Genomic DNA, 13950 nt, shown 5'->3' with positions numbered 1-13950 from the left:
CTGTGTGAGTCGCTGGCCTGGGAATGCTTAGGCTTGGGAATATATACAAAATATATATATGGTGAACGAAGTGTTCCTCCAGTCTTAATTCCAGAATAAAGTTTGCCTTTGTCATTTGCTGGTATGGAGAATGGGGTCTTTTGGAGCAAAAGGGTGCATTTGGTAGATACGTTCTGAATTGATTCTAGAGAGCGAAAACAGGACAGAAGGAAGGATTAGGAAGAACGGAAATGTACAGGAGAATGCAGGAGTCCAGGGTAAGAGGTCTAGAGTCTTGAAGCTGATGCGGGGAGTTTGAAAAGGATCATAGCTTGAGATCAGAGCAGCCGGAGACAGAGAGAGAGAGAGAATGTCTTTCTGTTGTCTTCCAGTTTCTCGCTCAGTTGAAGATCATGGATTACAGTTTGCTGGTGGGGATTCACGACGTGGACCGTGCTGAGCAAGAAGAGATGGAAGTTGAAGACCGGGCAGAAGACGAAGAATGCGAGAACGACGGCATTGGTGGGAACCCCGTTGGCTCTTACGGGACCCCGCCTGACAGTCCCGGCAACCTTCTCAACTTCCCCAGGTTTTTTGGGCCTGGGGAGTTTGATCCCTCCGTGGATGTCTACGCTATGAAAAGCCATGAAAGTGAGTGTTTGGTTCGGTGTGGGTGAATAGGGTGGAAAGGAGGAGATGGGAAGCCCAGTCTAAAGTCCTCTGGATGGAAGCCAGAGTGTTGTGTTGATAGGTTCGCGGACCACAGGCATTTTGCAACAAAATTATATCTGAAGTATATCTGAAGGAGCGTCTCCACCCCCATCGTTCTACCCGGACACTGAGGTCCAGCGCCGAGGGCCTTCTGGCGGTTCCCTCACTGCGAGAAGCCAAGTTACAGGGAACCAGGCAGAGGGCCTTCTCGGTAGTGGCACCCGCCCTGTGGAGCGCCCTCCCACCAGATGTCAAAGAGAACAACAACTACCAGACTTTTAGAAGACATCTGAAGGCAGCCCTGTTTAGGGAAGCTTTTAATGTTTGATATATTACAGTATTTTAATATTTTTTGGGAAGCCGCCCAGAGTGGCTGGGGAAGCCCAGCCAGATGGGTGGGGTATAAATAATAAATTATTATTATTATTTATTATTAAAATTGTGGCTGGCTAGTTGAATGAAATGAAAATAATCTGAAATACCTCTCCCGGTGTTTCTCAAACTTGGGTCCCCAGCTGTTGTTGGACTACAACTCCCATCATCCCTGATCACTGGTCCTGCCAGCTAGGGACCCAAGTATGAGAAGCACCTCTCTTGGGTGTCCTGAGACCCTTGTCTCCCTGAACCACCATCACCCAACCACCATCAACTCCCTTGCCTGCCTACTCTTTCCATCCCAATGCATGGCAGCTTGCACCAAACCTTAGCTGTGTACACATTGCCCTCTTAAAACATAGTGTGATAATTTTGGACTCACATTTTGGACTCACAGCTGTCCATGGAGGCGCAGGTCAATTCTGTGTCCAGGGCAGCTGTTTACCAGCTCCACCTGGTACGCAGGCTGAGACCCTACCTGCCCGCAGACTGTCTCGCCAGAGTGGTGCATGCTCTAGTTATCTCCCGCTTGGACTACTGCAATGCGCTCTACGTGGGGCTACCTTTGAAGGTGACCCGGAAACTACAACTAATCCAGAATGCGGCAGCTAGACTGGTGACTGGGGGTGGCCGCTGAGACCACATAACACAGGTCTTGAAAGACCAACATTGGCTCCCAGTACATTTCCAAGCACAATTCAAAGTGTTGGTGCTAACCTTTGAAGCCCTAAACGGCCTCGGTCCAGTATACCTGAAGGAGCGTCTCCACCCCCATCGTTCAGCCCGGACACTGAGATCCAGCACCGAGGGCCTTCTGGCGGTTCCCTCACTGCGAGAAGTGAGGTTACAGGGAACCAGACAGAGGGCCTTCTCGGTAGTGGTGCCTGCCCTGTGGAACGCCCTCCCAGCAGATGTCAAAGAGATAAACAACTACCTGACATTCAGACGACGTCTTAAGGCAGGGAAGTTTTTGATGTATGACATATTAGTGTATTTTTTGTCTTTGTGGAAGCCGCCCAGAGTGGCTGGGGAAACCCAGCCAGATGGGCGGCGTACAAATAATAAATTATTATTATTATTATTATTTCCCCCGTTGCATTTCATGTCACATTTGCACATCATTCTACGACGCATCAGTACAGTTTGACGCATTTCCAAGTTGTCTGCTGTCTGTCCACACCAGTGGGGAGAGAGAACGCATGGATGCCTTCCTATGGAACATGTGTGCAAATCTGATTCAAACTGGTTCCAAGGGGAAATGCATCAGAATATAGTATTTCACAGAAATCTACAGGATAGATATGGATTGTGGCTAACATCATCATCATCATCATCATCATCATCATCATTTATTATTTATACCCCTCCCATCTGGCTGGGTTTCCCCAGCCACTCTGGGCAGCTCCAAACAGAATATTAAAAATACGACAAAACATCAAACATTAAACACTTCCCTAAACAGGGCTGCCTTCAGGTGTCTTCTAAAAGTCAGATTGTTGTTTATTTCGTTGACATCTGACGGGAAGGCGTTCCACAAGGCGGGAACCACTACCGAGAAGGCCCTGTGCCTGGTTCCCTGCAACCTCACTTCTTGCACTGAGGGAACCGCCAGAAGGCCCTTGGAGCTGGACTTCAGTGCTTGGGCTGAACGATGGGGGTGGAGACGCTCCTTCAGTTATACTGGGCCAAGGCCATTTATGGCTTTAAAGGTCAGCACCAGCACTTTGAATTGTGCTCAGAAACGTATTGGGAGCCAATGTAGGTCTTTTAGGACCAGTGTTATATGGTCTCGGCGGCTGCTCCTAGTCACCAGCCTAGCTGCCGCATTCTGGATTAGTTGTAGTTTCAGAGTCACCTTCAAAGATAGCCCCACATAGAGCATGTTGCAGAAGTTCAAGCAGGAGATAACCAGAGCATGCACCACTCTGGCCAGACAGTGCGCAGGCAGGTAAGGTCTCAGCCAGCATACCATAAAGTGTACATATCTTCACAAACCAGTGATGGGAGTGCACTGGATAGGAAGCAAATTTTGTGTGTGTGTGTGTACACAGCCCTGACTTTCCCCAGCAATGTGCAATCACAGCGGAGAGCATTGGTCTGGCCGGTGTCCAGCATAAACCTGACTGTGGCCCAGAATCCTTTGAAATGCACACAGGTTTCTGTTTGTTATGGGTTCCCTAAAAGTTGGCAAATTGCTAATCTTAATAACATGAGAACTCCGTGGAGAGAACTCCTGTCTCTTAACAGCTGTTGGTCTCTGCTAGGTGTGTCTGAGCAATAGCTTTTCATTTCCTTATTATTGTGGCCCTTTCTCTTGCTCCACCCCTCCAGTTGAAAGCCAGGGGGGCTAGTGCATTGGCAGTGGGAAGGCCCTTTTCCGGGGGGCGGGGGGCGGAAATCAAAACAAATCAACTGCCAATCAAGTATCATGAAGCCAATTGGAAAGGCGCTCTGCAGATGCTCAGAGCAGCTGCTGACTTCTGGTCATGCTCTGCCACATTGAGATTGTCAGCAAGATACTACAGTCACCCCCCCCATCTACATCTGTTGGGCTGGAAAGGTGGCCTCAACTCACAGATCTAAGCACAAAAACATTTGGCCATACTTGAATTGCACTTGCTAGCCAAAGAGTAGCAGCCTGCCCTAAATATGACTCTTTGCCTGGATTAACCAGTTTTTTTCTCTCTCTCCCTCTCTCATTGCAATCAGGTGCCCCTAAAAAGGAGGTCTATTTCATGGCCATTATAGATATCCTCACACCGTATGACACAAAGAAAAAAGCGGCGCACGCTGCCAAAACTGTGAAACACGGGGTAAGACAAAACCATTCCTTTTGCTCGCTCAGAACCTATTGCTGGAAAATTTCATGGGATGCCATTCTAGTGTTAAAGGGGGGGCAATTTTTCTCCCGTCTTTATCAATTAAACAAGTTGTGTCTGTCATGTACCGTATTTTTTGCTCTATAAGACTCACTTTTTCCCTCCTAAAAAGTAAGGGGGAATGTGTGTGCGTCTTATGGAGCGAATGCAGGCTGCACAGCTATCCCAGAAGCCAGAACAGCAAGAGGGATTGCTGCTTTCACTGCGCAGCGATCTCTCTTGCATGTTCTGGCTTCTGAGATTCAGAATTTTTTTTTTCTTGTTTTCCTCCACCAAAAACTAGGTGCGTCTTGTGCTCTGGTGCATCTTACAGAGCGAAAAATATGGTAAATTCTGCTCAGTATAGAGTAGATTCCAATGTATAGTTAGCAGAGTAACAACTTAAACACATTGCATTTCATACAGCAGAGCTTTACTGCTACTGATGGCAAAGGAGCAGAATGGTCACAAATCCAATACATTCAGGAGTGGCACTGTCCATAAGAAATCCAGTTGCAGCAGACTTAACTTAAACTTCACAATAACTTGTAATAAATCTAAACCAGGGGTCAGCAACCTAAGGCCCATGGGCCAGAAACAGCCCACAGAGGCCATTTAACCAGCCCACGAGCTGCCCCCGAACCGACTGCTCAGTGAGTCCCCACGTGCTGCGCTAAACTGGCGCGGCACGGGGCCTCTCTTCCACGGCTCTGGAAATCACTTTTGTGCATGCCCAGATGCCGGAAATTGCTTCTGAGCAGGCGTAATTTTTGGCGTCTGGGCATGCATGTGCAGAAGCGATTTCCGGTGTCATGCTGCGCTGTCCCTCCGATGGAGGATCTCCGCAGGAGTGATCCGGCCCATGCCAGCCCCTAGTCTAAACCTTAACGCTGCATACAGAACACCACACCAAAAAGAAAGAAAAACAGAAAGAGAGGAACCCAGGCCTCAAAAATAAAAATGCAAAATAAATAGCAAAACCCAAAGCGCGAAATACAGTGGTACCTTGGTTCTCGAACTTAATCCATTCCGGAAGTCTGTTTGACTTCTGAAATGTTCAAAAACCAAGGCGCGGCTTCTGATTGGTGCAGGCGCCCCGGAAACAATAGCCGACAGCCACATCAGATGTTCGGCTTCCGAAAAACGTTTGAAAACTGGAACACTTACTTCCAGGTTTTCAGTGTTTGGGAACCAAGGCGTTTGAGAACCAAGGTACCACTGTACCTAATTGTGACCTGCTTGCCTAGTCATTCCTACTACGGAGTTTGCCCTTTTCATGTTCAGTGAAGACATCCCAAGAGTGCTTCCTTCCTTGCCTGGAATTGGCCCTTTTAATCAGGGTATGTGTGGCATTTGGATTTTTCAAACCACAGGGGTTTCAGAAACATCAAGACTAAACGAGTGACGTGTTCAAGAAATGTTTGCTAGCTCTACCACTAACCTTCCTCGTACTGTGAGAGCTGTTGTGCTGTCTTCTGAGCCCCACCCATATGTCAAGGCTAATCTCTATAGAGCAGCCTTTCTCAACCTGTGGGTCCCCAGATGTTGTTGAACTACAACTCCCATCACCCCTAGCTAGCAAGGCCAGAGCTCAGGGATGATGGGAGTTGTAGTCCAACAACATCTGGGGACCCACAGGTTGAGTACCACTGCCGTAGAGGAAGGGGTTGGCATATCAGGACCTTGTGGGCAGCGGCGGAGTAAGGCAATCAGGTGCCTGGGGCGATGTGCGTGCCCTGCGCCCAGGGGCGGGGCCAGCTGCCTCTGGGGGCGGGGCCAAGCTGGGGCAGGACGCTCCGCAAGGCTTCTGAGGAGTCTGCCTGCCTCCTCCCATTCAGCCACCCTACAGCTGAGGGGGAGGCAGCGGGCAGACCCTTTAGGGCAGAGCGGAGCCTGCTGGCACCCAAGCCACCACAGCACTCCCAAGAGAGACGTGTGGCTCGGGCGCACTGCAGGCCCTGCGGTGAGTGCCTGCCCCCCTCTTCCTCTACCCCTGCTTGTGGGCCTTTGTAGGTGTGCCTATGAGCGCCATCTTGGTGACCCACAGCCTGGGCCCCATCTTCCAGCTGAGCATTCATTCTCACTAGTCTCCCGTGGGTATTCCTGCCCAGAGCTCACAGAGGAGGTGATTAAATCGCTTGCCTGCAACTGAACATGTTTGAGGAAGCAAAACTCCAGCTTCTTTCAGTGGGTGATTGATGTGGGTCAGTGGGGGGGAAATTAGGGGTCAGGCGAAAGCAGTCCTCTTCCCCCAGGTCTTTAGCTAATTATACAATTTACGGCCTTTAGATTGTGTATGTGTGGCAGGAGTTACTGTTTTCATTCGTTACAATGTTGTATATTTTTGTGTTTTTATATTACAAGTCGCCCTGCATTCCTCTGATAAAGGGCAGTATAGAAATTAAACAAGCAAGCAAATAAATTGCGAGTCTTCCAGACACTTTAAATAATAATAATAATAATAATATTTTATCCCTTTTTTCCATATAGAAAGTTACATTTGCAGTAACAGTTCTATTCCAGTTCCACAAAACTGGTGACTTCCGGCTTCCAAACTCTCAAAGCGAAGCATGTTTGGTGGCAACGTAGAATTTGCTATAGCACCAACCCTTGCCCGTGAAGAGGGTTTTATTGCTTTAATCTGTTTGTTTTGTTTTCCAGGCCGGAGCAGAGATTTCCACAGTCAATCCAGAGCAGTATTCAAAACGCTTCAACGAATTTATGTCCAATATCCTGACATAGTTGCCTTCCCATCCTTGGCAAAAAAAAGCAGAGGGAGAAGACAAAGTGGGGGTGGGTGCAGGATGTGACTTCCAGATCAACAGAAAAGCACCTCACTCTGCTGGGGTGTGATGTTCAGTGAATGTGCGATAACCGTGTGACCTAGCAGAAAACTAACTCATAGCTGTAGGCCTCCAAATACTCTGCTTGACCTGGTGGAAAAGTGGAGGTTTTTCTCTCTCTCTTTCTCCCTCTCTCTCTTTCTCTCTCTCTCTCTTTGGTTGCGACAAAATCCAAACATAAACCTGAGGAATTCTCTTTGAAGAGTATCACAGTCTCCTGAAGGTCAGGCGCAAATGTGAATAAATAGCAGAAACTCCACAGACATTTGTCCCTTTGATTGGATCTGCTTTTCTTCACTACGAGCGAGAAAAAACAAACAAACCGCTTGTTGTTTCTTTCTCTAAGAACTGGATGGGAATAACCGTTTGCCGTTTGGAGGGGAAACTGTTACAGCGATGTGCAAAAGCCATTTTAAGTGAATTGAAACAGAGAACTTTCCCCTTTGGGTTACATTTCCCCATTATTATTATTATTATTTTGCACCAATGTTCATTTCAAAAGAGATGGGGTGGAATACGATGGCAAGTTGGCTGCTTAAAAATTCACGCAAGTCAATGGGAGGAAAGCAGTTACAGGAGAATTCTTACACCTTCATTCTGGACCACGTCGAAGGCCCTTGGCGAAGAGACTGACTCCGAAGAGGATGTGGCAACATTAAATAATTCTCTGGACAAGTTCCAAAGACATTTCTTTTGGAGCACCTGGACTCAGTTGCCTCTGTAACATAACTGATGTTCTGGCAGTGTTAAGCTAATCATGGTTCAGCCAACTTTTTAACCCTGGATCTGGTTGCGAATCCCATAAGACGGTGCTTGCCATGAGAAGGCCGCCACTTTTTAAAGCAGCGTATTGTGTTGTGAATCAGTGTGTTGGAAATCTGTCTCCCTGGAGTTTTGGGAACAACATGATCCTAGAACGTAGGGAAAGAAACATTATAAATCGATGCAGCTGACTGTTCCGTAACCACTAAGATAGACTGTCTGTGAGCTAGGACAGAACGTTGGAATAATTCGTGCTAGGTCGGTTTTCTTCAAGAAAGCAAACTGTTCTTGCCCCATTTGAATTGCAACTTTCCCCCCCTCTTACGTCTGCAGACAGTAACGTTGGATTGAACAGCCACGCTTGTTGAAACTGCCGAAGATTTGGAATGCAACGCGTTGATTCCATGTTTTAAATCTTATGTGGGGTGGGGTGGGGGGGTTGTTTGTGGGTTGGTTTCTTTTTTAAGATGGATATAACCGTTTTTAGCCGTCACCTTGCAATCAAGACACTTTGCTTACTCTGCCTTGAAACTGTTTCTCACATAGGCCTTTCTTACCCTGAATGTGGTTGTTGGGGAGTTTGTGTCTTGTGCTGTGTAGTATAGTTCTTGATTTGTGGATTCTGTCTTGTTGAGAATGTGGTGAATGTTTTCTTTCCTTCTTTCCCCCTTCCCTTGTAGTATATGCCCCTTCTTCTCTGATGGGATCCCCCCCGCCTCGCCTGATTAAAAAGAAAATTGATTCCACAATTGTAAAGACATAGAAAGTTTTGCAAAACTTGAAAATGGTGGAGTATGCTGTAAATAGATTGAGGTTTCTTAAAAGCCTAAATGAAACCTTTCATTAGGAATAGGATAAGAAAGTCCCTCCTCTTCTCACTTGTGACTTTAATTTATCAGATCAGCTGCAACCATCTGCTATGTTTTAAGCATCGTGGGGCAGATCTACACTTGTCATTTATAATGTTAAAAACGTGTTATTGAAATGTGACACCAGAGGGCACTGCAGAGCAGAACTCCACCGGCAATGGGAAACTGCCATTAAGAATTATAGATTGTTTTATTTATAGAAGATCAGTGTAGATCCAGCCCAGCTGACTACAACTGGTTGTGAATATGTGAGCATACTTTTCAGAGTGGGAATGGGGATGTCGGCAGGTCGGAAATGCTTTGAAAGCTTTGAAAGGGCCCCTTTCTTCTCTAGAAGCATGCGCTCGAAACCCATTGTGAAATAAGAGCCTACAGCCTGGGAAGATTCTCCACTCTTGGATCCATTTCTTGGGCGCTTGCATCTCGACTCTTAAGAGCCATTTCACCCTACTTTCCGCTAGGTTGCCATTAGAAATACGCAAGCATCCGCGCCAAACACTGGTGAAGATATTCCTACCAACGTCTGTCCTTTTTGAAGCTTGGCAGTACAGTTAGCCCTGGGGGAATATTCAGTCTATCAGGCTCCCACACGCATGGAATGACCGTCCCGGGAGCTCAAGGCACACTTCTTCTTTTTAAGTATCTGTGGCCCACCCTATCTTTCTCCCCTTGTCTCTTCCCATTGCATTCCCATTGACCTTCTCTCTTCTGCCCCTGCCCCCCCCCCTGAAAATCCCTTGTTCTCAAACATCTTTGTCAGTTCTGTTCTCATCTAATTTGCTTGAAGCTCCCTCCTTCAACACAACCTGGCTAATAATAATAATAATAATAATAATAATAATAATTTATTATTTATACCCCACTCATCTGGCTGGGTTTCCCCAGCCACTCAGGGCAGCTTCCAACAGAACATTAAAATACAAGAACCTATTAAACATTAAAAGCTTCCCTAAACAAGGCTGCCTTCAGATGTCTTCTAAAAGTCTGGTAGTTGTTTTTCTCTTTGACATCTGGCGGGAGGGTGTTTCACAGGGCGGGTGCCACTACCAAGAAGGCCCTCTGCCAGGTTCCCTGTAACAGTACCACCCCCCCCTCTCTCTTTCTCTTTCTCCCAGTCTCCCTTCAGAAGCCAATTCTTTTGGCTTGATAAACCCCTTCATTCTCTTGTAAGGTGAGGAATGTGATCCATGGATATGGGTTGTGTCTGCCCACCTCTCCACTGACGAAAAGCAAAAATCTTTCAGAGAATACACCCTCGGGGGCTGAGACATCCCCTCCGGTTCATCCCTAGCCCACCTAAAGCCTGAGTAACGTAGTCATTTCCGTATCTTGCTAGCCTTACTTTTTCCCTGCAGTCATCCTTTTGATTGTATGCCCTGGGGGGGCAAGCACTGACATTTCTTTTTCCTGTCAAAGCCCATGAGCATTTAAAATAAGCATGTTGCTCCCGTTAGGAGAGAGTGCAGCCAGCTAGTTACTCTTCTAACCATTCAACCAACCCCACTAGTATCTGGGGGCTCCTAAGTGTCGCTCACCTGTAGGCAAAACTGCAAGCCGTTTATTGGATGCTGTTTGGAAACCTAAATATGAGAAGTCTTAGCCCGAAGAGCTCTCCAGGGGGAGGCATGAGCAGGTGCTAGGTGACTTATCCAAGCTTCTCCACTCTGAACCTCTCACTAACACTCTTTGTCCATCCTGCGCCGACCTCTTTGTTTAGACCGTTTACCTTCATTTCTCCTAAATTCGTTTTCTGCTCCCTGGCTATGAAGCCCGTCTGTTTTTTGGCTTCCTGCCAACCCCCAACGCTCTGCCTCTTCTCCCTAATTGCACCCCATCAGCAAACTTTTCCTCCCGCTCTCGTAGCTGTAGCCTTCTGCTGTGTCCCTCACCCTGTCCAATTTAATCTCCCCTTTTTGTCTCTTCTGCAAGTCCCATTTCAGCAAAGCTGCTCCCCATTCATTCTCGCCCCCAACTACCAAACCCTACCCTAAGTATGGAGCCTCTCAGCTCTGCTCCCAACCACTGCATGTAGATGAGGACGTGGTCAGGTCTGCAACACTTCTGCATATTGCACCAGATTAACTATTGGCCATTGATGTGGAGCCTTTGGGGATAATTCCTGGGCTCAGCAGGACGGTTGTGTGGTTCGCTTTGTCTTCTCTCCTGCTAATGTTGGGTTTGATTGTCAGGTCAAGGGCAGTTGGGTTTTCCCTTCCCCACAAAGCTGCTGAAGGCTCCTTTAGAGCCCTTTACTCTTCCCTTAGATTTGCCTCTCCACAGACCTCCCCTTCAATTTAAGAGATAGAAATCTTGAAAACAGGTGAAACCAGGGCAGGAGACTTGAGAGCTCCATCATTCTGGTCTGATTCTGGCCCACTGCCCATTGCCAATCTTCATCTTCATCTTCTTCTATGCCGGATTAGTATCAAGCATTTCCAAATTCTTCTGATGAATTTTGGAAGTATATTTTGTGAAATAAGCAGAAAAGTGCACAGTTAGTTCTAGAATGGCAGGTTATTTATTGTTCATGGCAGAATTTGAGTCACCATAGTACAGAACTAGATTATTATTTTCCTCCTATGGCACATCAGACGAACCTGGCAATCCAGTAAACATGAATTATGTGTAAAGGATGTTCTAATCAAGGCAGTTGCTTCTTTTGGTGCTGTGGAAAGGCCCCCTGCCATCTTGACTACAATGTGCTGCTGAATTGCAGCTGAACAGTCTTAATTCCCCCCCCCCAAGCTTCTCCCCCACTCCATCAAGAACCTTTTGCTTTCCCTCGGATTTTGGTGACCTCTGGGTTTCCTTTTCTCCGAGCACTGACATTAAAACTGTCTGCATCCATAACCATAAGGAGGCCAGTGTCGTGGTGTATTTAAGTTTTGTTGTGTGGGCCAAGGTGACGGCACTGACGATGCAACTTTGCATCCGCATCAAGGGTGCTTAACTTTTTCTCTGGAGTCTATTCTGAAACTTTTGCACTTGCCCTGATGTCCTTTTCTAAGTGTGAGCTGTTTCCACGAAGGGCGCATCTTGTCTGCACAGCCAGTGGGCTGCTGGCTTACTCTTGAACCTAACTGCCACCGGACACTTCTGTTGTCACTGAGCATTTGAACACCACTGGCAGATTTAGTAGTAGTGATTTATATGGTCATTTCCCCCCAAGATCCTTAAGACAGACAGAAGCGTGGATAAGTGCAAGTGGAGAGAAACATCATCTGCTTGCCTGGACAGAACGTCCTTTTCAAAAGCCAGCAACGGCCGTAATCGGTCCAGGCAAGGAATTGTAAACAGCCAGCATTTTCCCCCTGAGCAAGAGAGGTCAGCTGAGAGCCATCTTTTTAATCTCACACACACATGCACCACAGAAGCAAAGCATTTTCTGGCTCTTGGAGAACACCTTGGTGGTGCTTTCTCAAAAAAGAGAGCAAAAGACAGCCTGAAATTGCAATTTCAGTTGGAAGGATCTCTCTCTGTGTGTGTTAGTTCTGCTCCTATGAACAGTCTTGCTCTCAAGATGCACATTCTCAGCTGGATTGTGCCCAGCCAGAGTACATGCTGTTTCTGTCTGCTCTCTTGCCTTGGGTATATGCTCTCTGGTGATGCCAAAGCCTGAACCCTAAGGGGTTAGACATATTTGTTTAGGAATCTATCGGTGGCTACTAGCTACACGGTCCTCCTAGTTTAAACCTGCATGCTTTGGTCATCACAAAGGAGAAGATGAGATCATCTACTCAGGAGAAGAAAATCTAGATGAGAGTTGGTTTCTGTGCAGAGTGAGGGCTTATCCATGCTTAACTTCCTTCCTCTCTTTCCAGGCACAGTCCGCACCTTAAAGCTTTGTGTCCAAGCGCTTGTTTTTCTTCCAGAGCTTTCTCCATGAAAACCTGCTCTTTAAAGTTCAATCGGAGCAAACAGCCATCCGCAGCAAACCAGAATTAACTTTTGCTCTGATTGAGCACTAAAGAGCGAATTTTTGCGGTGAAAACTCCAGGGCAAAATTAAAAAAAGCAAAACGCTCAGACAAGGAACTTTAAACCACCTGGAAAGAGCGGGGACAAAAGGTAAATTGGATAAGCCTGGTGTTTGACAGCCATTATACACATCCATCCCATGCTAACTTTTAGTGATTTGATGGGAGGTGGGTTATATTCAGGCACTTAGCACTTGAAAAAGATACTGTGGTGGGATTTTTAAGGGCTGGTGGTGGCAACCAAGTTTGTTTAATCATGTCTGCCTCCTTCAAATGTAAAACGGGTTGGGGCGGATCTTAATTGATTATTGCAAAGGTCATGGGTACCACTTTGTGCTCAGTTGTTTCAGCCAGTTGTTTCCAGCACATCTGAGCCAGCCTGGGAACGGTTTATGTTCGTACCCCTTGTTCTTAGGCTCCTGTTGTTAAAAACGCACATACACACACACGCACACACTTTGTATGCGAGCAAGACAACCAACAAGCTGCTATGCAGTCTCACTTGGCCCCGAGAATGAAAATCGTAGCGCAAGTCTGCACAGTGTCACCACAGGTAGTTTTTTTTAATTGTACGAATTGTAAATGCAGCTCCTGTGTTCCTAGTCAGGGTGAAGGAATCATGAGCCAGTTCCGCTGAGCTACATTTTTTTAAAAAGCCTGTTTTTTGTGCTGCATATGCCGTGGACTCAAAGGTGTTTTTAAAGATGTATCACAAAAGGTTCAAGTAGCTGGTGACAAAAAAAAGTAAACAAAAAACTATGAAAAAACGCACCCGTTTCAATTTTCACAATTATTTTTTTTTTAAATAGAGATTAAAAGTTCAATGTGCTTATCTGTTTGCTAGAAGAAGTATGAGACACTTAGTGTTTTGAAATGCATGCATGTTAACAAGGTGAAGTCTCCCAGGTGGGACAAACGAAATAAAATTAAAACTTTGTGTACAGTTCTTTTTTTAAAATGTATTTCTAAGGCAGGGGAAAACTGGGGAGGTGGGTCTCAAAAGGGAGGCAGGGTGGGAAGAACTCACTTTTACATTCATTCAGCATCACAGGCTGACAAATATTTGGCTGCAAGCCAGCAGTGGAGAACCTCTATCCTGCAAGCTGCACCCAGAAAAAGCCACAGTTTGATGTCACCCAGTGACTGACAGGTGCCCAGTCACACTCGCTGTCAAAATAGTTAGCAGGGGCTGGGAAGGGTCTCAGCCCAGTATACCTGAAGGAGCATCTCCACCCCCATTGTTCAGCCCAGACGCTGAGGTCCAGCTCCAAGGGCCTTCTGGCGGCTCCCTCACTGCGAGAAGTGAGGTTACAGTGCAACCTTGTGTTACGTACTGTCCTTGCGAACACTGTTAAGGTTAAGAGCTCCTCTAACCCGGACACGGGTGGCGCTGTGGTCTAAAAACCACTGAGCCTTGGGCTTGCCAATCAGAAGGTCGGCGGTTCGAATCCGCGTGAGAGGGTGAGCTCCCGTTGCTGTCCCAGCTCCTGCCAACCTAGCAGTTCAAAAGCATGCCAAAAAGTGCAAGTAGGTAAATAGGTACCGCTCTGGCGGGAAGGTAAACGGCATTTCCGTGC

At 46.9% G+C, this 13950-nt stretch overlaps 1 protein-coding gene and 1 long non-coding RNA gene across 2 annotated transcripts in view; both read left to right on the top strand.

Annotated features, from left to right (window-relative positions):
- Positions 1-8277, top strand: part of PIP4K2B (phosphatidylinositol-5-phosphate 4-kinase type 2 beta) — a 32294-nt gene extending 24017 nt beyond the window's left edge. Inside the window, exons 8-10 of the mRNA XM_083583312.1 lie at positions 372-630; positions 3775-3878; positions 6585-8277. Of these exons, the coding sequence (XP_083439438.1) occupies positions 372-630; positions 3775-3878; positions 6585-6665 (444 nt within the window). The 3' untranslated portion in view covers positions 6666-8277. The remainder of the gene's footprint in view (positions 1-371; positions 631-3774; positions 3879-6584) is intronic.
- A 704-nt stretch (positions 8278-8981) lies between these two features.
- Positions 8982-13316, top strand: LOC310748178. The gene is made up of 2 exons (XR_014541165.1): positions 8982-11881; positions 11953-13316. It is a non-coding gene; the product is annotated as an uncharacterized lncRNA (long non-coding RNA).
- The last annotated feature ends 634 nt before the right edge of the window (positions 13317-13950 follow it).

This window comes from Podarcis filfolensis (assembly GCF_964270895.1).
Source record: "Podarcis filfolensis genome assembly, chromosome: 13".
Lineage (NCBI taxonomy): Eukaryota > Metazoa > Chordata > Lepidosauria > Squamata > Lacertidae > Podarcis > Podarcis filfolensis.
The sequence above is the reverse complement of the archived record's forward strand: the minus strand, read 5'-3'. Positions and strand labels throughout refer to the sequence as shown.